General features: G+C 38.3%; 3 protein-coding genes and 1 long non-coding RNA gene across 5 annotated transcripts in view; 2 read left to right on the top strand and 2 right to left on the bottom strand.

Annotated features, from left to right (window-relative positions):
• The window catches only part of LOC131255745 (sister chromatid cohesion protein PDS5 homolog A-like), a 37,675-nt gene extending 22,105 nt beyond the window's left edge, over nucleotides 1-15,570 (top strand). The window contains exons 2-7 of one of the 2 annotated variants that reach the window (XM_058256553.1): nucleotides 12,872-12,958; nucleotides 13,051-13,088; nucleotides 13,948-14,013; nucleotides 14,099-14,265; nucleotides 14,856-15,002; nucleotides 15,107-15,570. In XM_058256553.1, the coding sequence (XP_058112536.1) occupies nucleotides 12,872-12,958; nucleotides 13,051-13,088; nucleotides 13,948-14,013; nucleotides 14,099-14,265; nucleotides 14,856-14,965 (468 nt within the window). In that variant the 3' untranslated portion in view covers nucleotides 14,966-15,002; nucleotides 15,107-15,570. Of the gene's footprint in view, nucleotides 1-12,871; nucleotides 12,959-13,050; nucleotides 13,089-13,947; nucleotides 14,014-14,098; nucleotides 14,266-14,855; nucleotides 15,003-15,094 lie in introns of both variants that reach the window. The other variant, XM_058256552.1, reaches the window with a different exon arrangement.
• LOC131255747 (uncharacterized) lies at nucleotides 519-10,165 on the top strand. The gene is made up of 4 exons (XR_009176367.1): nucleotides 519-567; nucleotides 3,093-3,209; nucleotides 4,172-4,290; nucleotides 9,812-10,165. It is a non-coding gene; the product is annotated as an uncharacterized LOC131255747 (long non-coding RNA).
• LOC131255175 (receptor-like protein 35) lies at nucleotides 15,127-20,632 on the bottom strand. The gene is made up of 2 exons (XM_058255874.1): nucleotides 19,823-20,632; nucleotides 15,127-15,246 (listed from the first exon to the last, which is right to left on the bottom strand). The coding sequence occupies exons 1-2, from the start codon at nucleotides 20,630-20,632 to the stop codon at nucleotides 15,127-15,129; spliced, it is 930 nt and encodes a 309-aa protein (XP_058111857.1).
• Nucleotides 20,633-20,869: 237 nt separating this feature from the next.
• Nucleotides 20,870-22,714, bottom strand: LOC131255174 (receptor-like protein 7). The gene has a single exon (XM_058255873.1). The coding sequence runs from the start codon at nucleotides 22,712-22,714 to the stop codon at nucleotides 20,870-20,872; it is 1,845 nt and encodes a 614-aa protein (XP_058111856.1).
• Nucleotides 22,715-24,513: the final 1,799 nt, after the last annotated feature.

Raw genomic sequence — 24,513 nt, 5'->3', positions numbered from 1 at the left:
ACAATCACAACACCACACAGCTGGGCCACTCCACCACACAGAGAACATTGCATACTTGAGAGGGAAAACTACAGAGATATGCTGGAGTTGGCGCTTCTCAACAGCAAGGAGAAGAGAAAGCAGAAGTGTAGGAAAAGGGTAGCAGCTGGTTGTGACTGAACTCACATCAGAACAGAGGCCACAATGTCAGACACCTGGACAACACAATATGGTGATTGACCTAGTTCTAATAACAATGTAGTTTCCTACTGATTACAAAAGCTTGTGGGTATACCGGAGACGAGAAAATCTGCCTGTTGTACTGCAATCTCTGGGGTGCATAACGCAAACTACAATGCCTGTTTTGAAACCAGAGGGCGAAATTGTGGTTATTAGTGTATGCCTTTTTTAGTCTTTATACAATTGAGGCATCTTATGCATGCCATTATATATTTCTCCCATTTTGATAAGATCTTCTCCTTTGGATATAATTATCTCTGTTCCAAGAAATAGAAGACAACACTAAGGGATGCGAGGTATGGCTTCTTATTCAGCATAACTGGATCCCATCCACTCAAGTTTAAAGAGGTGAGTATTTGTTATAATTTATTCTATAGAACAATCACTTGGAAAAGTTTCCCTAAGCTGCATTTCACTGAATATTTTGCCTTTTCATGCCTGTATGAATGGGGTTGAAGTTTCTTATACTAGATAATGTCTTTGTTGTATCTTTATCATATTGATTCCATCATACAAACATAATGGATGTTATTCAAATGTGTTATTCTATGCAACATGATGTGAAAGTATTCTCACATATATGGTTCATACACTTGCACATCATCCTTCATAACCTAATGTTGATGAATGCAAAGAGGTTCAAGCATTTGAATCAATTTACTTGTATCCTTGCTCCTCTGTTTCATTCGTTGCTCTGTACAAATTACCGGTCTCTTAATTGCTATAAATGAGGATTCTACCATGGGATGGTGTCTTGCTCACATCATCCTTCATATACCACCATGTTGTATATGTAAGTTAAAATCTGTCCATCAGTTGTATTCCTCCTTTCTATGCCCTATGGCCAAAAATCATTTAAACCCACAACTCAGGTGTCCCACACCACAGGGAACAATGAAAATAGGACCCCAACCATAGGTTAGTGTTTGTGTAGTCAGCATGGAATGTATCTTGCATCAAATCTGTTCATCAGGTGGGACTCACTTGGATCAAGGTTACATACGAAAATCAGCTGGTACGCCACAACGCTCAAACTTCAAGGCTTTAGGTGCAATTCACATTATTCTATCTCGGGTGATCTTTTCCATTTACACCTGGTGGAGGTAATGGATTTCAAATAGACAACATTACATATGCCTAGAGAGCCTGAGTGTTTTATGCGTTGTGTAAAACAGGCATTGCAAACGATTTTGTCCCTCATCTACGTATTTAGCTCCTCATTTTTATCCCATCTACATTTCTCACCCAACACATTTCTATAATAGGACTATTCTAGAATGCGGTGTGTGAGGTCCAGTGTGGTGTAGGACCCATATCTAATCCATCCATAAGGTGCACCCCTTCAACTTCACCCTACACCTGAAGATCATGAGTGTAGGAAAACCCAACCATGAAAACATTTTAGGCAGAGCATGAGGCCCAAACATATCTATTATAAGCCATTCAATCCATTTGGAAGATACATCCTAGTCGGATGAATGGACACGACAAAAATAAGGCCATTCCAAAACAAAAACAGGAACGCGGCATTACAAGTATGATGGTTGATCATATATTTTTTTTATAACTGAGCTCAATAGGTTTTGATATTTCATGTTTATTAAATTTTCGTTTTTTATTTATTTATACATTACAAGTATGATGGTTGATCATGTGTGGGTGGGACTTAGTTCATTCATTGAATAGAAATAGCATTGAACGCCACCTGACAAGATTAAAAGTTTAGACTATCCTCTACTTTAAATGAAAGTCGGGTTTTTTTTGTTTTTTTTTTTTTTTGTTTTTATAAATGGGGATCATAGTTCGTGGATCTAAACCATTTGTTGGTTGGACTGACATTGGATGGACCACTCCCAAAAGACGTTTAGGTTGGAACATATTATCAACAAATGCGGTACTTTTTTTAGTTGGATGTGTGTTGTTGTTGATTTTTTCTTGGTTCATCTGTTTTTTTTTTTTTTTTGCAAGACACAACCCTTACTGCAATATTTTGAAGTCCTGACATGTATCATTGAATCATTGGCCCACCTACTGCTCAAAAGCTAAGCATACATGAATGTCCTCTTTCCAATACCATATAAATTGTGGCCAGTCAAAAGAATAACATGAATGAACAAACAGTCCATGTCATACAAATTAGGAGCTGTTGTGAATGAGGTGTAGCTTGGAAATCACACAGATCATAAGATACTAACATTTTGATTTGGCATGCCAAATTCAGCTACTCGCCATTTTCTTTCTAACCGTACATTTCATGGTAACTCAAGGAAATATTTGTATTATCTGATTAGTGCAATTTCAGGTTATACTCCTTCATAATGGTACAACATTTTAAATATTTAATGATAAGCTTCTTTTTCAAAAATAAAAAAAAATAAATAAATAAATTTCCTTAAAAATTCTAAAATTATTTATTTTTAAAATTGTGGAACCGTTTCTAGCTATCATTGAATGTACCATGCGCATTGCATTATGAGTGGATGAGCATGATTTTTGGGGCAGGTCACATTCGTCGTAGTTCAGAAACTCAAGAACTCGACCTGGCTCCTTGCCTAGTCGGGAAATAGTAGACCTAGTCTTTACTTGACTTGATATTCTTAGAAAGTTAAGGTCTATGTATATAGTGATTTGGGCCTTGGACTTTACTCTGCATGTGCATCATTACCGTAATTGAACTTGAGCGTATTTCAAGTTTCATCTTATTCATTCCAGCATCCATTCGATCTATTTGGTTTTCTTTTAAAATGGATGATTTAATGGGAAGTGATAAACAAACAAATAAATAAAAACTCACATCTTAACATATTGTAACTTGCTGCATCTCACTGTTACCATGTGTTTGTTTTGTTTTTTTTTTTTTTTGCATTACCCAGGTTCCTTCCATTATCATAAGTTATCATCTACCTCCCTGTTTTGTAGCATAGTTCCTGGATCATGATGAGCAAAATATTAGAGTGCGGAAATTTATGCCATCTTTAGCCATTACAAAAGTGAGCCATCTTATGCACCTTATTGTATGTTTCTCCCATTTAGATAAGATATTCTCATTTAGATATATTTATCTCTATTCCCTGAAGTAGAAGATCCTCTTGGGTAAAACAAAGTGAACTTTGTTTATTGAAGGTCAGTTAGGGTATGACTAGTTTATTATTCTCTAGTTATTTCATGTTATGAAATATTAATACATTTAACAACTAATTCTCTAAAATTGTTAAGATTTTCTGCAATCCAGTTACCATATAAAGTTTGCTTTCACTGCTAATATCCCCACTTTGTTCCTCTTCATTTTTTTTTTCTCTCTGATTTTGCATTGCAGGTATTTGGCATTAAAACCTTCATGAAAAGCTTTTTACCATTTAAAGATGCTCATCTGCACCCATGGATAGAAAACATATTGGAAATCCTAAAGACCATAATTTCTTTTGGAGAGATTTCAAAGGATAGAAAATCAAGGCATTGTAGGTCTACTATCACGAATAACAATTTCACCTCTTGGCGATTGCCATCCTCGCCTTCATTTTACATTTGTAATTTGCATATGAATTATCTCTTGTTTTAAGTAGTTGGAAGTAGAATTATACCAGGGGACTTTCTCATCTTGCAGTACTGTGGAAAAGACCCATCAAAGGCTCGCTTAAGTAAAAGTTGTCATGTGCCTGTCAAAGTACTCGGATAAAAAAATACCAATTGATGTCTTTAATTTGACTTTAAGATCATCACATGAGCTTTTCTTTTTCTTTTTTTCATGCGGAAGTTTGTTGCAAATGGTTGTTTACTTAGCATTGTATTCCCATTCTTAGTATAAAAATAAAATGTGTTGATTGTTCCATTGCCTTTTGTCATCTAAAAACAGATCTAAAAACAGATGATGTTTGCTTATACAGAGATTTTAACATCTTTCCCACTAGTTGCAACTGACTTTATCTTGGCATGCAGGATGTCTACCCACAAGCTAGGAAGCTATTCCTCAGCAAAGTACTCCAATATATAAAGGAAAGGCTTCTGGATGCGAAGTATGCATGTGGCTTCTTATTCAACATAACTGGATCCCATCCACTTGAGTTTATAGAGGTAAGTGTTGACAATTGGGAGCAATTATCTTCAAGTTGGTTCTCCATGATTCAAGCTCCTGATTTGTCTCTACTGCTAGCTGTACAGATAGACTAGAATTTCTGTAAATATTTGATTGTATCTTGGTAGTTATAGCTTTCCTTATATTTATCAATTACGGTCCTAAACTATGGGATCTAAAACTGTACAAAGGCTATTTATGCCGATCAAGTAGAAGAGAAATGTATTGAAGCTTTTCCTCATCAACTTTTTATTTTTGACTTGGTATCAAAGTGGCTCTTATTATTAGTTCTATATCATCATAGCCTGAATTCTCATATACTCCTCGCACCATGACTAACGACAAACTCAAATCATCCTCTGTACCAGTTATCCTTGTGCAATCAGAAAACCCCGGCTTCACAACCAGTGTCATTCTTACCGAAGTCAATTATGATGTCTGGTCCAAAATCATGTAAATGCAGATGGCAGGACGTGAGAAGCTTGAATACCTTAAGGGTGAAACACCTCCTCCGCAGGTTACTGATGCTTCCTATGCAAAGTGGTATGCTGAAAATCAAAAGGTCAAAGGATGGTTGCTGACTTCAATGTCACCAGAGATCATGAAGCGCTATCTTAGACTGTCTACTGCTCATGAAATCTGGACTGCACTGGCCAAAGCTTTCTATGATGGGTCAGATGAATCACGACTTTTTGAACTGAATCAATGGGCATTCTCTACCAAGCAGGTTGATCACCCTCTTTCCACTTATTATGGTGATCTGGTAGAAATATTTGAAGAGCTAGATCATCATGATAAGATTGTCATGAAGGATCCTGAAGATATTGTCGCCTATAAAAAATCAGTTAAGAGACTGCGGGTGCATATCTTCTTGAATTTTAAACAAATTCGAGGTGAGATTCTCAGGAAGGATCCTGCACTCGATCTTGAAGAAACTTATGCGTATGTTCATCGTAATTCTGTTCGCCGAGCTGCATTGAATGGTGAACCTGAACACTCAAAGTCATCTGCCATGGTGGCGCGCCGAGTCAAGCCTCAACAATCACAAACATATCCGAAATCAGATCGAACATTTGGTTTGCCAAATCATACTACTGATCAAAATCGGTCATCTAATCGTAGGTATGAAATAGGAACTGCAAAAATCAAAACGTGTGTGTACTCATTATGGTGAAACCGGACATACTAAGTCACGGTGATATGAATTGATTAGGTATCCAGAATAGTGGGATCCTACCAAGGCACCCCTCAAACGAAATTCAAATTCAAATCATCATGCTTCTGTAGCTGTGATCGAACCTTCCACCAGCACCAGCACTCCTGAGCAAGCCTCTTCTTTCATTGCTACATCTGGGAACGTTGGTAAGGCCTTTCATACTTCTGCTCCTGTTAGTCATAGTGAATTGATAATTGATTCGGGTGCCACAGATCACATGACCTTTGACAGTAATCATATTCAGTCCTTGAAACCCTCAGACCAACATATAGTGTCCACAGCCAACAGTACTTCCTCTCCCATGGTTGGAGAAGGTTCAGTTTCCCTTACCAAAAATTTGAATTTGGATTCTGTTCTGGTTGTTCCTTCTCTTAATCATAACTTATTGTCTGTCACTCAAATAACCCTTGCTTTGAACTGTATTGTGATTTTTTGTCCTAACCTTTGTGTGTTTAAGGACATCTAGTCTTGGAAGACAATTGGTTGTGGTACTAGGAGAGGGAAGCTCTACTATCTTGATTTAATGCCGGCAAGTTCAAACCAGTTAGCTTTAGTTTTCTCAGTTGAAACGTCTGACAAACTTTAAAATTCAGAAATCTGGTTGTGGCACAGACTTTTAGGTCATGCATATTTTGGATATTTACAAAAATTGTTTCCAAAGCTATTTTCTCAATTAACTGTTTCGGACTTCAAATGTGATATTTGTGAACTGGCTAAAAGTCATCGTGTTCCATTTTTCATTAGTATGAATGAGAGTCATGTACCTTTTATGGTTATTCACTCTGATGTATGGGGGCCTACAAATACTTCTTCTTTGAGTGGAGCACGTTAGTTTGTTTCATTTATTGATGATTACGCTCGCATGACTTGGGTTTGTTTAATGAAATAAAAGAGTGAAGTTAGTTTCATGTTTCAGCAATTTCACAAAATGATAGCCACTCAATATCAATCTAATGTTTAGGTTCTTCGTACTGATAATGGTGGAGAGTTTATTAATCAAAACCTGAAACAGTGCCTTAATTTCCATAGGATTGTTCATCAGACGACTTGCCTTTACTCTCCTCAACAAAACGGGGTAGCAGAGCGAAAAAACCGTCAACTTCTTGAAGTTGTCCGTGCTTCCTTGTTTGGGGCTCACATGTCTATCAATTATTGGGGAGAAGCCATCATCGTTGCAGCCTACCTCATCAACCGTGTATCCTCTCGTTCCCTACAATTTCAGACTCTCTTTTATGCCCTCCATAATATTGTACATGCTCCTACTATACCGAATCTGCCTCCTAAAGTTTTTAGATGTGTAGCCTTTGTGCACCTTCACAAACCCTTGAGAAATAAGTTGGAACCTCGTGCCCTTTGGTGTGTATTTGTTGGCTATGCCTTGCATCAAAAAGGCTATCGGTGTTATCACCCCCCTTCTCAAAAGCTTTATGTTACACTTGATGTAGTCTTTCCCGAAGATGATATGTATTATTCTTCCTCTGAGCCTCCACTTCAGGGGGAGAATAGTTATGAAGTGCAAACTTTGCATCATCCTTTGGACAACTTAGATCTTATAAGTTGTGACAATTTGGAAGCTAGTGGTGAATGTCCGAGTGATGGTGACGCCGTGGATAATAGGAATTTGGAAACTAGTGGTGAATGTCCAAGTGACGATGACACCATAGATAACAGGGGTGAGAATCAAGAGCAAATGGAAGTGTTGTCATTGTCTCAGCCATCTTCTTCCTCTCATGACGTACCGGCTAACCAATTGTCTTCTTCATTGATTCCATGCCCGTGTCTCAAGTAAATTCTGAATCTGAACCTCACCTAAAAACGTTACCTCTCATGATGTACCGGCTAACCAATTGTCTTCTTCAGTCGATTCCATGCCCGTGTCTCAGGTAAATTCTGAATCTAAACCTCACCTAAAAACGTTACCTGATCGAGCCACAAGAGGGAAACCCAAAGTTAGCTATGAACCTATTCTCAACTCCAAATCTAAGTATCCCTCAAGCAACTATGTATCCTACCATAAATTGTCAGAGGAAAATAAGGCATTTGTGAATCAATTATCTGTTGTAGCTATTCCTAATAGTGTGCAGGAAGCTTTAAAATATCCTAGATGGAGGGAGGCGATGAATGAAGAAATGAAGTCCCTTCAAAAGAACTCAACGTGGGAAGTTGTTGACTTGCCTGAAGGGAAGATACCTGTTGGATGTAGGTCGGTCTTCACCATTAAATACAAGGCTGATGGAACTATCGAACGGTTCAGAGCAAGACTTTTTGCCAATGGATATACTCAAACATACGGAATTGATTATATGGAGACATTCGCACAAGTGGCCAAAATTAATACTGTTCGTATTCTACTATCTCTAGCAGTGAATCTTGACTGGCCTTTGCACCAGTTTGATGTAAAGAATGCATTTTTGCATGGAGATCTCCATGAAGAAGTATATATGGAATTGCCTCCTGGCTGTAATCTGCAGACTAAAGGCAATAAACAGGTCTGTAGGTTGAGAAAATCCCTATATGGTTTGAAGCAGTCTCCTAGAGTGTAGTTTGGAAGGTTCACAAGCTTTATGAGGTCCATTGGTTACAAGCAAAGTAACTTGGATCACAGTCTCTTCTTGAAGCATAATGAAGAACAAATCACAGCCCTTATTGTGTACGTTGATGATATGATAGTAACTAGAAATGATCCTGAAGAAAGGAAAGCACTGCAGGAGCATCTTGCCCGTGAGTTTGAAATGAAGGACCTTGGTGAATTGAAGTATTTTCTTGGAATTGAAGTTTTAAGATCAAAGAAAGGTATTTTTCTGTCACAATGGAAATATGCCTTAGACTTATTGAAAGAAACTGGTATGACAGCATGTAGTCCAACTAGCACTCCTATGGAAGAAAATCTGAAACTGGGTGTGCATCCGAATCAAGTTCCTACTAACAAGGAACTCTATCAGAGACTGGTTGGAAGATTAATGTATCTTGCACATACTCGGCCTGATCTAGTTTATGCGTTAAGTGTTGTCAGTCAATTTATGCACTTCCCAAGCGAAGAACATATGAATGCTGTCAACCGTATCTTACGCTACCTGAAGGCATCTCTAGGAAAGGGAATTTTATTCACAAAGGGAGATAGTTTAGATGTTAAAGGCTATACAGATGCTGATTGGGCTGGGTCTATTTAGGATAGACGTTCTGCATCTGGTTATTTCATGTTTGTAGGAGAAAATTTGGTTACTTGGAGAAGTAAAAAACAAGAGGTAGTTGCTCGATCCATTGTTGATGTCGAATACAAAGGAATGGCTAAGGCAATATGTGAATTGTTGTGGATCAAAAATCTGATGCAAGGCTTACACATTAAGCAAGTCAGCCCTATGAGGTTATACTGTGACAACAAGGCAACATGTGACATTGCTCATAAGGCAATCTGGGTCATAAGGCTATACAGATGCTGATTGCGCCGGGTCTATTGAGGATAGACGTTCTACATCTGTTTATTTCATGTTTGTAGGAGGAAATCTGGTTACTTGGCGAAGTAAAAAACAAGAGGTAGTTGCTAGATCCAGTGCTGAGGCCGAATACAGAGGAATGGCTAAGGGTTGTGGATCAGAAATCTGATGCAAGACTTACACATTAAGCAAGTCAGCCCTATGAAGTTATACTGTGACAACAAGGCAGCATGTGACATTGCTCATAACCCAGTTCAACATGATAGAATGAAGCATGTTGAGGTTGATAGGCATTTTATCAAGGAAAAACTGGAAGCAAAGTTGATTGAAGTTCTTCATGTTCGATCTCAAGACCAGCTTGCTGATGTGCTGACCAAAGCAGTGTCGAACCAGGCGTTTAATGGCTGTCTCAACAAACTAGGCATGAGCAACATATATGCACTAACTTGAGGGGAAGTGTTGACAATTGGGAGTAATTATCTCCAAGTTGGTTCTCCATGATCCAAGCTCCTGATTTGTCTCTACTGCTAGCTGTACAGATAGACTAGAATTTCTGTAAATATTTGATTGTATCTCGGTAGTTATAGCTTTCCTTATATTTATCAATTACGGTCCTAAACTATAGGATCTAAAACTGTACAGAGGCTATTTATGCCGATCAAGTAGAAGAGAAATGTATTGAAGCTTTTCCTCATAAACTTTTTATTTTTGACTTTAAGTATTTGTTATAATTTATTTTATAGACCAATTACTTCTTAAATTTTCTCTATGCTGCATTTCACTGAATGTTATGCCTTTTCTAGCCTGTATGAATGGGGATGAAGTTATACTGGCTAATGTCTTTCTATCTTTGTCATATTGATTCCACAGGACAAGCATAACCTAATGGAAGTTGTTCAAATGTGTCACTGACTAAAGGCACTCCAACTTTCTATGCAACGTGATGTGAACTCGTCCTCCACTTATCTAGAAAATATTCTCACATATTTGCTCCTTGCACTTTCACATCATCCTTCATGTCCTAATGTTGATGAATGCAAGGAGGTTCAAGCATTTGAATCAATTTACTGGTATCCTTACTCTGTTGCATTTGTTGCTATGTACAATTTACTTGTCTTTTAATTGCTCTAAATGAGGATTCTACAAGCCAATATCCAGTTACATTTAAATCTGTGTTTATATTTCCCTGTTCTGTGTATGCAATTTGGGAAAATTGTGCAGGCATAGGTGCTAGGTGCTACATATTGATAGAAGTGTCTGATCCTAATTTTCAATGGCCATTATATATGCCAAAATACAAGGGCCAAAAATAATTTCAGCATTTTAAAGAAGTTTCTTTTGAGAAGAAGAAATGGATTTTAGTGTTGAGTGAGCATATGTGTGTTGGAATGCTTTCCACATCTGTAATGCTTCTTAGCTCTTTTAGCAAAACTTTTTACCCATAAAAAATAAATGATCTTAAAGTTACGGATTTGCCAATATAGTTATGCTTTTGGTATGAAAGACATTTTTTTTTCATATAATATTCTAGAATTACTTAACACTAATGCTCATACACATAAATAGGTCATACATTATACGTGAGGTGCATTGTAACTTGTCGTTGTAGTTGATTGAGAACAATGCTATACACAATTTTGGGTGGGTGCCACAAAATTTTTTGGTCCCTCATTTATCATATAACTCCATAGCAGAAGTAAAACATTATAGAGAAGACAAAACATAAAACAATCTAAAACCACTAAAAAAAGGCAAGAACAAATCATAGCTGTCCACAGCAAACCACCTGTGCTCAACTGCACTGGAACAGTAGCATCCACATTGCATAGAACCCAATTCAACATCCTCTGCTTTATCCAACATCCTCTGCTGTCTCTCAAAATAGACCGCACACTGCAGCTGCATGATCAGAACAAAGCAATAGGAATTGGAGCATCCGACTTCATGGTAGCTTAAGTGTGCTATTGTCTGTTATATTATTCGGGTTGTTGTTGGCTTTTGTTTTCTAGGATTTGGAAGGATATCTTGAAAGTGCACATGGTGCAAGATTACGTTCATTAGTGGCATTGTCATAGAAACATTAGCAATTAGATGCAAGCTACTTACATTTGATACGAGAAGTACTTACAAATATATGCATTTTGGGAATGCTGCCTTGTGTCCCGCATGATTTGTGTAAATCAAATATAAGTAGCTTGCATATACATAAATAGGTCATAAATTATATGCAAGGGTACTGCCTCAATTATTATAATAATTATACATAATAGCTTGTAAACAATTTTAAGGTATGTCATATTATTGAGATAGTCTTTGGCTTCTATTTTCTCGGATTTGATCGATGCGTTAAATATCTTCGAGGAATACATATTATGTATAAGTTTTGGATCACAAACTTTAATTGGTTTTATTCATTAAAAAATTGCAATTAGATTCAAGCTACTTGCATTTGCTATTGTGAATACTTACAATTATATGCATCTTAGTCATTTGGCCTTCTGTCCCCCATGAATTTTGCTGCATTGATACATGACACTAGAAAAAATATATGCACCTAAGGTCACGTTGATTTTGAAATGCAAATGCATGCTCAGAGTAGAATTTCCTTACCCTGCCTGAAAATGCAAGGTTAACTTGTGTCCTTGAGACAACCTAGCCACCTCTGTTCCAATGTAAGCTTTATATTTTTTAAGGCAATTGCATTTTTTTTCTTTTTGTGCTGATGCACAGATGTGAAGGTGGGCAATCAGGAGTTTCCCAAAAAGGGAAAAGGAAAGTCTTTCTACAATACTATCTTCTAAAATATAATGGGAAAGGTACTGATGGTATGTTTGGTTGGGGATGCAAATCCACATGTTTGTGTCATAAGTTATTTATCTGATGCAAGGTTTTGGTTTTATGTACTACATTATGTGCCATTTCATGTTACTATATTCTTAACTTCCTGTTTAAGTTTTCTTACTCATCAGTTGATGGTAGCATTCAAACAATATTGACTAGCCAGATAATTTCCTAGATAAACAGTAACTGTTTTGTTTGACATTATGATTTTGTGGAACTTACAACATATAAGCATTTCCTGAAAGAGAGAAAAAAAAAGAAAGAAAGATATGTAGTGTGCGTTGGCTGTTACGTACGATAGTTGTCAGTATTAGAGAACCTTGGGTAACAACATTTAATTAATCACATTTTATGTGTTGGTTGGAGATGTCTTTCTTTTCCACCTTTTATTCTTGGACAAAATTCTGTTACTAGTTAAAGATTACTGCTCCCAATTCCCAAGACAGAAACTGCGCTACTGCCAAATCATGGTTGAAATAATAGTAGGACCTTGTTACCACTTCAATCATGTTGGGTTGGAAAAGGCTGTAAAGCAGAAGATTGCTCAGTGTGGGGCCTTCTTCCTTGTTGCCTAAACCGAGGGCGTTAAATATGCTAGGGTAGCCTTGTAAAGCACAACTTGGGGGCACACTTGAACATGCCCTAAATCATTATAATCTTGAACTCCTAGTTCTTTTAGTTGGGATGACTCGATTTTATTTTATTTTTATTTTTTTTGGTTTCTGTTTCTGTTTTTGTTTTTGTTTTTGTTTTTTTTTGTTTTTGTTTTTTTTTTTTTTGAGTGTGTGTGTGTGTGTAGGGATAGCTCAACTTCATGGCTTCTTAGCATGGAAGTAAAAATTTTTGAGATAACAGGAAGCTGAGTTGTTAGGATGGACTTGTTTAACACCGTATTTATTGTAAACTCCCCTATTTTTACCTGCAGGATTTATGAAGGTGTTGTGCAATCTTATAACCCAGGAAAGAAGAAACACGTGGTAAAGTATGAGACTTCTGTACTTCTCTTAATTATCCCTGTACTTCTCTTAATTATCCCTGTCCAAATTGTCCCCTTCCTTGAAGACTTGCTGAATGATATTTGCTTCAAAGATACTATATGACGATGGAGATGTGGAAGTTCTCCAGTTAGATAAGGAGAAGTGGGATGTTATTAGTGAAGGTTCCGAGCCTAGCAAGGTATTGATCTATCTATTATCGAGCAATCTTTTCTTCTTTGGCTAAATTTCAAACTTTTAGCACGGAATATAATGTGTTCAACCTTTTTCCAGCGACTTAAATCATCGAATGTTTCCCCATCCAAAGGAATGTAAGTATCACTGTCAAAAGCTTTTCTTTCCATGATTCAGTTTTGTGTCATTTTAGTTAATTAAAATACAGTTTGGGCAGTATATGGTTGATATTATGCACAGATTAGGTATTTTGAACCACAACATTGTAAAAACTGATATGAGGGTCCTGAATGGATCCGCTGTATGGGATGCTTTGCCGATTTTAAACTCGTCTGAAATTCTTCTACCTTTTCTTCTGGTTTAAACTAATTTGCCTGCTCTTTACTTCCTAGGAGTTCATACTCGCAACATTTTGGACATGCTGCTTCACTGCTCCTGCACCCAAATCCACCACTGCTTTCTCTTCCACTTTATGCAACTAACTGGTGCCAAGTCCGTTGTCATTGTAGTGGGCGGAATGATGTGATTTCATACCCCAACTGACCTATGTGAATAGTTTGGTTTCTGAGCAATGAGATGACTACCGGTGATGGTAGGATTATGAATCTTACTCAACTCGCAGATGCCAATTGACTGGTGTGTGCTTGTTCTGGGTTGTTCATCTGCTGGGACCCATGGTCCCCATGTATGTGTCATGGCCCAATGGCTAGGTCAGAGTGCTCATCTGGTAGGCCAACGGATTAAATAATTGACACTTACGATCATTATCTGGCATATGTGTGTCACACCTAATGGCCTGGTGAGCCATTTTATCTGTTCACACCAGTTTCAAGGTGGGGATCCACCCGATGAATGGCCTGATGTACAGGTGGCAAATTGGCATATGTTGGGGACTAGGAATAAAAAATCCAGTCTTACAAGTAGCCATACCAGGCAGGGTACTTGGTTTCGAGAATGCAATTCCATTATACATCTTGTACATTGTTGTTGCTACAGGTCAGCCAAGGAGGAAAAAAGTAGGACACATGGTGCCTCAAGTCGAAATAAGAATCCTTATAAGAAGTATGGAATTTGTATGTTGTGGGTATTTAACTATCTTTCTTGCTTAGTGAATTCTGAAAATTTGTGACATGCTTTCACCTTCTAGATTCAGGAGGAAAACGACTATAAAGAAAAATGTAAAGAATAGCCATAGTGGAATGTCAGAAAGCAACATTGGTGCTAATGCCAGCAATTACGCTGAAGGAAGAGCTACCCCTGAATTATCAGATTCTCACCCCGACACTTGTCCTGAAGTCAATGAAGTTAATTCAGGTAAAGCTACTGCCACTTTCAAAATCAATGGTTTGTCTCTTGTTCACCTAGGGAAATGCAAAATGCCCACAAGATGATAATTTCATCCATTGGCTTACTGTTACCTGTTGTTGGTGCCAAATTCAATACATGCACTTCTGTCCTTACCCTTGCAACCTCACTGAGTGCCATCTGCTCCGTGTTGTGGCTATGATGTTTGTTACATGCTCTTCACACCCTCACTGAGAAATGAGAATAGTACTCTGCTGTAATCAGTGTAGCTGATAAATTTTCTTAAAATATTGATTTAGCTACCTCTTAAAAAATTAATGAGTGGCACTTAACACATCATTTTGTGGAAGGATTTAATTATGGTCTTAAGATACGTACTATTTAGGTCATGGGTGTAACTTGGATGAGTCAACTCGAACTAGGTGATATCCAACCCGGTTCGACACCTCGAGTGATCCCCCCCATTCATCCTTGAGTTTAGTGATTCGTGACTTTGACTGAGGACTGAATGAGTTGATCTGAATCAACGAGTCTTTTAACCATGGTAGAGCTCTTCTCTATTCTTTTGGTTTCTCATGTCCTACTTTTTTTCTTATTAGATGATTTTGCAAATGAACAAGCATCTCCTTTAGCAGCCGCGAAGGAGGAGGAACGAGAGGCCTCATCAGACCTAGAAGAATCAGACAGAAGAGAAAATGGATTCTTCTGACAGAGGAGCTGCAGGAGATTTGGATGATGAACCTCTTGTAATCTCTCTTTGCCGTCTCATCTTTGGACTAGATTGCTTAGCATCTTACTAGTTATTCTCCCTCATTTTGTTATGTTTCTTCCAATGCAGAGTATGTGGAAGGTACCAGGAGCAAAAGTAGCCTAGAGCTTGGAGACTGGCCTTCTCTTTGAAAACTCAAATGTTGGATTTGGCTTTGTTGCCATTGTCCCAACCATGGTCTGTCGATCTGAGTTGCTGAAGGAAGACAGACGTTTTCGTACCTACAATAGATGTTGCCAATAAACTATAGTAACACAAATGCCGCGATAAGGGCCATGTATATGTAATTTCCATGGTTATTGTATGTAGCATGTGTTTGTAGCCGTCTTGTGTAGAGAAGTTTAACCACTCATCTTGGATAGGTCATAGCCAAAAAATTACACATCCAACAATCCTAACCATCTGATTTGTTCCTTCAAATGGACCGTTGAAAGGAATCATCTTGTGTGCGACTTCCGACTGTTCAATTGGTATGCTTACCCCTTGGATGTTGCTTCCCCCGGATTTTTTGACTTTGTCTGTCAATAGTAGGTCCATTGATCCAACTGTTAACATCATTTAATCAATTTGGGTTTCGGTTATGGTCCATCCAAGAAGGGGTTAATTAATCGGATGGTCTGAATCAGGTGCAATGGCTAGACTAGTAAGTATTGAATTTCCAGGTATAGTTCATTCATTATCAGTTGCATTTTTCTTATATTCAAGAGGACACCTTTATTTGAGATGTGTGACAATTGTCGCTTTCTGAAGTGAGCCTGGTGTGAAAGGATCATCTCCACCTTTTGGCGTCACAGTACAACTTTGGCCTAAAATTTGTTGTGACCTGTCATTAGTACAAATGATGAATTATGTGGCATGATTTCTATGTTTAATGGATTAACATCTTTGAACTTGGGAGGCTTCAGGGTGATGGCCCATCCCTTATGTGTCCCACATCATCAACAGCTTGGACTACTAGAAATAGAAGGTAGCTGGTCCACAAATCACTGTCCATAAATTTTAGAAAATAAGAAGTGCATTTATTTGACAAAGGAATGGGAAGCCATATGCACTTTCCTATCTTGTAAATTAGGACATGCCATTCTCTGGGAACATTGTTATAAGAGATGAGCTGCTTGTTGGATGATTGCATCAAAGTGCTATAACTAATATGACCTAATTTACTATAAAAAAGAAGGAAAAAAGAAGAAAAGATCAGAGATTTTACTTGTGACAATGTGGCATACTTCATTGCTTAGAAAATATAGGTTGCCACTCATCACTCCTTTAGCGAGGATTTTCTGATTGTAAAGATCCTTCACAAACGAGGAGTGTCAGCATCATTATCATTATCTAAGCTTTATTCCAACTACCTGGGGTTGGCTATATGAATCTGGTTTCCCTATTTGACTCCATGAAGGGCTATACCTTTAGTAAGATCATAAGTCATCAATATTTTCATAATGCCTTCCTGCATGTCCTTTTGGGCCTTTTACAATGAGTGTTTATAAAAAATAATAATAATAATAATAATAATAAATGACTCTTTGAAAGTATTGGAAAATTGTCAAGCTTGAATAAATTTTCTTTTGAATATATGTCGAGGTGACGACGACCATGCAAGTAATAGGTAATGTAATGCCATCACCAATCCCTAGGCATGGGTTGTACTATCCATCTAGGTTCAAATTGAGGTTTGGGTTTGTTGAAGTTTGGCACAGACGGGTTGAAAGATGAAGAGGAACTAGAAGTAGTTTGGCATAGAGGGGTTGAAAGATGAAGAGGAACTAGCAGAAGTTTGATGGGAGACGGGCAGAGCGTAAGGAAAAAAAAAGTAGACATATGATGGGTTACCAATAATAATTTGGGAGCCGTAATGATTTCGAGAAATTTGTTTGAAGGAATGCATAAGGGCATATTGACTAGGTGGTTATTGTTGTGAAGGCCTCGTGGAACATTTATCCAAATAAAAAGAGTTGAAAAGTGAAGGCAATTAGCATTGTTGTGATTTGTGGATCGGCATGTCTGACAATGCAGCCTGTGACAACGAGCAAAGGCCATGTAATCATTTTCCAACTATTTGGAATATTCAGGATTGGAGATTTCCATTTCTCTTTAATTTGAATGCTTAGTAGTCATAGGTAGCGATGGATGTTATATCCATATGGCCCATCATTCCCTGCCTCTAACGGCCTTGTCGGTATGGCCTTTTCAAATAAGAAAGGTATCATTTTTTTAATTTAGTTTGCATCAATTAGAGAAGCATGCTTAAAGACATTGGGATGGAAGGGATGCATTGAGGAAGAAGGAGAGCCTTTGAAGGGAGAAGGAATTATAGAAGTCAATGGAATGATTTTGAATAAGTTTTGGTGAATGAGATGGTCTTTGGAGATGGTTTTAAAAAAGAGAACCAGGGTTGTAGATGATTTTGGAGAGTGAGGTGAAGTTGGGGATTAATTTGGAGAGAGTGATGGAATCATAATTTATGGGCTTTTATCTAAATAAAAAAAGGAAAGGGGAAGGTAAAGAAAAATGTGAGAAGATAAAAGAAAAGTAAAGAGAATCTTAGGTTTTGAAGCAATAGATGATCTTGAAATTCAAAATATGGACTTTAAAAAAAGAGTTAAAGATATTGAAAGTAAAAGATCTGAGAAAGTTGGAGAAATAGAAGAACATATAAATTGTAGATCTATCTTTTATTCTTTTATAGCAAAACTTTAGGGAAGAAAAGAAGAAAGGATATTCTTTGAGGGTGGTGTGGCTTGCAAGATGATTGCTATATGTCAAAGGAGTGATTAGGTTTTGATGATTGGTTGTTTAAATACCATGAAGTCTTATCTTTATTATTGTAATTAGAAAGTGAAGAAGAGAAAAGAGAGGAAGAAACAAGGAAACTTCCCTATTTTCTATATTCTTACTCAAAGCAACACGACAATATATATATATAAAGGGCTATTTGGATGCAAGCAAAGCTGTTTGTAAAGCACCTTGAATTTGCACATTGACACATCTAACACATGTAATCGAGATTGATGCTGGCACACATGCATGTAATTGAGATTGATGCACTGAACTTGGGATGAGCTTGCTCATGTTTATTCCACCTCTTCACAGGAATCTATCCTTACTCTTTTTCTTTTTTTTTTGGTACAAATATATCCTAGCTATATTCCGCCTTTCAAGGGCGTGATGTCCTTATTATTATTGTTGTTGTTTTATATATTCTTATGCATAAATAGGTTTTAAACCATAGAGAAGATGTCTGCTCTGGACTGCGCATGCTGGGCACAAATTATTATTTTTTTAATAAGCACACACACCCCCACACACTCACGCCATAGTGAGATTTCACCACCCATGGGTACTCGAACCCTTGACCAGGTGTTGAAACTCCTGAGTGTCTACCACTGGATCAAGAGTAAGGACCCGTGAGACTAAGTGAGCCAAACCAAATATGCTATTAAACAAGTTTCATCCAGTATCTAATTACATACTTTCCACGTGTACAAATTTTTGCAAGGTTTCATCCAGTATCTAATTACATACTTTCCACGTGTGCAATTTTTTTTTCTTTCAATCTACATTTACAATTCTCATTTGATACATTCAACAATCACAATTTTCAATCAAAGACAAGTTTTCTATTCTCATCAATGACTCCTCGTAGTAGGACACTTGCACGGTCCAGTCAATTGCACAAGATGTTTACTAGTTCTAGCAAGCATTTCCTGTGCTGCAATATGAAAATCACATCAGTTGAATGATCTAATCCATCCATATGTGCATGGGACTTCTTTATTTATTGCCAAACCATGGTTGGGATGGTTATGATTTGCTGATAAAATTGATTCTTTAGAACTGTAAGCAATAGACGATGGGCCTAACAGATGGATGGCTCACTGCTCAATAGGCCTAAGAAATACATGGTGGCCTAAGAAATACGTCCTGGACATAATGCACAGCCCATATCGCTTGGTTAGACTGGCCAAGTGTTCCCTTGCAAGTAGAAAACTGCATGTGATGATGATTCCACGCTTCTTTTTGGCATCACAAAAGTCCAACTCGAAAATCACCACATAGTAACAAGTGATTACTCTTATACGGTTACACCCTACGTACATGGATGTGGGAAGGTGAAAGAACTCTGTGTGTGATGATCGAAAAATATAAAATATAAAATATACATGAAACACCACTCTTCTTCGTCTAAATGTTTGCTTAGCCCACATTTGTACTATTCTTTGTTGAACGTCAGTTTGCTTAGCCCACATTTGTCTAGACCATTGGAAAAAAAAAAAGACCAATGGCTAGGTAGGCAACATTAGTTAGATCATTCAGCTCATAGATTAAGTTTTCTTGTTGCTGAGGTGGGCCAAAATTTGAAAAACAAAGAGATAACTTAGACATTATTTTTATTTTTATTTGTTTGCATAAAGGTGGGAGCACACCACCTGTAATTTTATTGATTTGAAAATAGTTATGTACAGCCATTCAGGTAGGTGCAAATACAGGAAGCAACTGCCACACATATCATATTGACCAACCAAAATACACACACACACACACACACACACAAAAAGCAAAATACACAAAATTACAAAAAGGAGAAAACAACTAAAGCTTCTTTTTTTTTTTTTTTTTGTAGACACGAACTGTACAAACATATTTACCCTAGCTCCAATCATCTCACCATCATTGCCATTTAGGAAACACCATGGAAGGAAAAATTAAGGAAAGCATTCTATTAATAAATATATAGAATTCTCTCCTTCCCTTCCTCCAAAGTGCTAGGGTCCAGAAAAGCATCCCTACGCCTACTCCGTGTCCAACTCCAAATCCTATCCACATTAATTCCCAATCATATTTCCTTTCAGATTGTAATGTTGACAGAGGGGACGGTGGTGCACTCTCTGCATCTTCGCATTTCTTTGATAGTGGAGGTCCACACAATCCTGAGTTCTCTTTGAATGATTCGCTGTTAAATGTAAGAAATTGCCGGCTTTGTGGTATTTTTCCCACGAGGAAATTTTGTGAGAGATTCAACACTGCAAGGAATGTTAGATCTGTTAGCTGCCAAGGGATCTCTCCAGACAATTTATTTTGCGAGAGATCTAATGACTCTAAATCCCTTAGATTCTGAAGTGATGTTGGAATTCCGCCGGTTAAATCATTGTTGGACATAGTGAGCACAAGGAGTGACTTTAGATCCCCAATTGATTCCGGGATATCCCCATGAAATTTGTTCTCCGAGAGATCCACTACAGTGAAGGCAGTAAGGATCTTTACCACTTCCATCATTAGCCCTTTGCTGACTACGGACACTTTGTTTTGATAGTATATGGAACTTCTGTTTATCATTTTGCCAAGGACCAAAGATTGGGATTTGTCCTCTTCCATCATTGCCTTCCAGCTCTTGAACATATTTGATGGCAAATTACCCTCAAAGCTATTGAAAGAGAGGTCGAAAATTTGTAACAGAAGGAAATGGTGATTTGTTAGAGGATGCCCAATGGTGCCATGAAATTGGTTGGATCTCAAGACAAGAACACGCAACTGGGACAAAGCTCCCAACCATAAAGGGAAGGTGTCATGTATTTGATTGTTTCCGAGGTTTAATAACTCCAACATTTTGCAATTAGCCAAAGAACTTGGCACTTGGCCCTCTATTTGATTCCCACTGAGATCAAGCGTTTGTATGTTACATCCCTCTTTAAATGTCTGAAGTAAGGTGCCATTGAAAGCATTTCCTTGAAGATTCAACACAGACAGGGCATCACCAATCTCACCCAAACATGGTGGAATTCGACCGACGAAGTGATTGTAAGACAAATCAAGGACTATTAGGGATTTTAGATTGCAAAATGATCAAGGGATTTCACCACCAAGGCTATTGTTTGAAACTGAAAAGAAAAAGATGGAAGGGAGTGGGATAGGAAGTAAGCCTTCTAGCTTGTTGGAGCTAAGGTCAAGGAATTGCAAGGGACTCAACAAAAGATGGGAAGATGGTTCTATTCCCTGGAATCCCTGTAGAACATTGTGAGAAAGATTTAAAGAGATTAAAGGCTCATTGCCAACCTCCCATATCCATTTAGGTATTTCACCACTAATTTTATTGTTGGAAAGGTCCAATTCCCTCAACCACTCTTGATTTCTCAAGAAATTTGGAAATGTGCTGATGTTGCAAGAACGTAACAACAAAGATTGAAACTGGGGGATGGAAACAAATGTGGAATTATCACTGCCATATTGGACTGACAAGTTGTTATCTGAAAGATCCAGAGAGGAAAGTTTTTTGAGGTTTTGAAATAAGCCTAGCTCTACAACACCACTGAAATTATTGGAAGGAACGTAAAGTTCTTGAAGGTTGGTAAGTTGAAAGATAAATCTGGGTATCATCCATTGCAATTTATTGTTACCCAAATAGAGGATCTCCAGCTGTGAAGAAGAGGCGTTGTGAAACTCACCAAGTTGACCACTAAGTTGGTTACCTGAGAGATCCAACCTTTGTAATGATGGGAGTGAAAGCAATGATGATGGAATGGTCCCATTAAGCAAATTATTCCCTAAGTTGATCACTTTGAGATTCAGAAGCCCGTTTCCATATGAAGAAGGAATTGGGCTGCTCAATTTATTGGATGAAAGAGACAGATATTGCAGTTTGGTAAGGTTCCAAAGTGAGGATGGTAATGATCCTGACAAGTTGCAATAGGTGACGCGTAAATGAGTCAAGAATTTGAGATTACTGAGAGAATCTGGTAACTTTCCTGAAAATCCAGTGTACCGTAGGATCAATTGCTGTAGAGTGTTGTTTTGAGGGAACTCTGGCAAATTGATAGCTACAAGTGGATTGAATGATATGTCGATGATTTGTAGATTTGGCAGCTGGAAAACACTCTCAGGGAATCTTCCATGCAATCCACAGTCTGCAAGGAGCAGGGATGTTAAGGAGGATAAGTTCCCGATGAAATTGGGGACTGCAGAGGAGAAGTTGTTTCGAGTGAGGTCAAGTTCAGATAAGAAATGGAGCTGTGAAAGGGAAGAAAAGATGGAGCCTGAAAGAAGACAATCTATTAAGCTCAACTTGCGGAGATTAGGGAGTGGCAAATCTAAGGTCTGGCCCTGCAGTAAGATGTGTACCCAGTCCAGATAGAGTTCCCTCAGATTGGACAGGTTTTGGACGACTGCTCCAATGCTTGGGTTTTCGAGTTTCAGGAATTTGAAGGATGAACCATTGTAATATAGATTGAAAGAAAGATCGAGAGAAACCAAAGTGATCAAGCGGGAGATTTCCAGTGGGATTTGGCCATAAAAGGATAACTGAGAGAGGTTGAGATGGGTCAAACTGGTGAGCTGTTCAAACCCAGATGGGATTGGAGAGCCATCAAAATCATTGTAAGCGAGGTTGAGCCTTCGCAGGCTCCGAAGACGAAAGAGGCTTTCAAAATCAATCCGACCCCTGATCCGAAGGCCACTGAGGTCGAGGCTGATCACGTGACCAGTGGGTCCATCACACGTGATGCCTTCCCAAGAGCAGCAATCGGAGTTGTTTGAATTCCAAGAGGGGAGAGGAGGGAAGTAAAAGCCATTCTTTAAGTCGAGCAAAGCAGAGAAGTGGTGATGGTTGCATTGTTGGGTATTGAGAAAGAGAAGAGATGATAAAAAGAAGACAATGAGAAATGATGGGTTTTTAGAAGAAAAGGGGAGAGCCATTGGCTAATAGAGATTGGGATGTGTCGGAATACAAAGCGTCAGCTTTATTTATAGTCATAAAGTGCAGAGATTTTACAGGCTGTTAAACTCGTACGTATGAATTTCAGACGAGTGCCGCTCATAAGAGTAGCTAGTCATCAGAGGAAGAGAAAGCGTCGTGGGTATTTACATACACAGCGGATTGGCTGGTGTTAACACACACCACCGACCTGGCTGGTATGCTGACGTCACCAAGTTACGTGGGTCACCTGAGGTATGCGTTAACCGTTCGTCCAGTAAGGCTTGAGAGGCAAAATATGAGAGATCCAAGGATTAAGTGGACTACACTGCATCGCAGAAGTTTTGGATCAATATGATATTTGTTTTTCCTTTTTATTCAGGTATGTGTGACCTTATAAGGATATTGGATTAAAAATATACGTTAGGGGTGTGCCTATGAATGTTTTATAGGTGAATATCATTATTCCATTGCTATTTGTGGTGTGATCCACTTGAACTTTGGATATGACTTATTTTTGGGCTCATTCATTAAAATGATTTCGCCAAATAGGTAAACGGTGTGGATATAATAAATACATCATTGTGAGGCCCATGTAACTTTGATCTCATTTGAACCGTTAATACAACTCTGGATCTCGGGAAACGTCAGCGGGATGCAGATTTCCTGCCCATGCCTAGCAGGAAGTTCCTTCGCTGGGATGCTAAGTGGGGCCACCGTGATCTTTATGAGAAATTTACACTGTGCATCCGTTTTAAGAGATCATTTTAGGACATAAGGCTAAAAATGAGGTGGATCCAAAACTCAAGTGAGCTGCAGTGAGGATTCGGTGACCACTGTTTGAAACACTCGTAAGGCAAAAAAGTTTCTTATTAGGCAAAGTTTTCAGTGTTTTCACTTCATCACAGTGGGGAATGACCTTATAAACTGTTTGGATGTCCTATAAACATCAAGGTAGATTTGGATTGCATTGATGGTACTGGTTAGTGGTCTATGTTCTATAAGCCCACCATAATGTATATTTTTTATACACTTAGGTGGACCATTCCATAGGAAACAATGGTGATTGACTGCCCACCATACTTTGTGGTAGGTTAAAACATTTCTGGATTATGTGCCCGGGTCTCACCCAACGCGGTGTGGTCCTGACTGTGGAGCCCACGTTGATGCATGTATTGTATATCCAAGCAGTCCATCCATATTTCTACTCCTTTTGAGGGCATAAACAAAAAAGGAAAAAAGAAAAAGAAAAAGAGAGAGAGAGAGAGAGAGAGAGAGCACGTCCAAATCTCAAGTGGACCACAGTACTGATTGAATTCCCACCATTAAGAGAGAGAGAGAGAGAGAGAGAGAGAGAGAGAGAGAGAGAGAGAGAGAGAGAGAGAGAGAGAGAGCACGTCCAAATCTCAAGTGGACCACAGTACTGATTGAATTCCCACCATTAAAATTTTCCTAGGGCCCACTGTAATACCCACCATGAGTTTATTTGCCATCAAACCTATTGATGAGGACACAACGACCTAGATGAAGGGAAAAACAAATATCAGCTTGATCAAAAAAAAAAAATTTGTAGCCCACAAAAAATTTTTTGTGGTGGATGTTCAACTACTGTTCCCCTGGTTCCATCGACAAGACCTGTCAGAGTGATTCATTACAGAGGTGCGCGCAGATTAGGGGTTGTGCTGCCGGCTGGGTTGTGAGCTTAAGACGGAGTGAGTGCGCAGCCCAATGTAAAGAACCAGAGCAAAGGGCCTCCCAGTAGGAGAAGCCTGAGCGGTCTTGCGTCTAAAGTCTGCCAACT

The sequence above is a fragment of the Magnolia sinica genome, chromosome 9 (assembly GCF_029962835.1).
Source record: "Magnolia sinica isolate HGM2019 chromosome 9, MsV1, whole genome shotgun sequence".
In the NCBI taxonomy this organism is placed as follows: domain Eukaryota; kingdom Viridiplantae; phylum Streptophyta; class Magnoliopsida; order Magnoliales; family Magnoliaceae; genus Magnolia; species Magnolia sinica.
The sequence above is the reverse complement of the archived record's forward strand: the minus strand, read 5'-3'. Positions and strand labels throughout refer to the sequence as shown.

What these genes read in the sequence shown, in the direction of transcription:
- LOC131255175 (XM_058255874.1), bottom strand. Translation starts at nt 20,632, where the DNA reads ATGTTGGAGTTATTAAACCTCGGAAACAATCAAATACATGACACCTTC. An exon ending in GATTTGGAGTTGGACACGGA is followed by an intron (nt 15,247 to 19,822) that starts GTAGGCGTAGGG and finishes CATCTATTGTAG; the next exon opens with GTACGAAAACGTCTGTCTTC.
- LOC131255174 (XM_058255873.1), bottom strand. Translation starts at nt 22,714, where the DNA reads ATGGCTCTCCCCTTTTCTTCTAAAAACCCATCATTTCTCATTGTCTTC.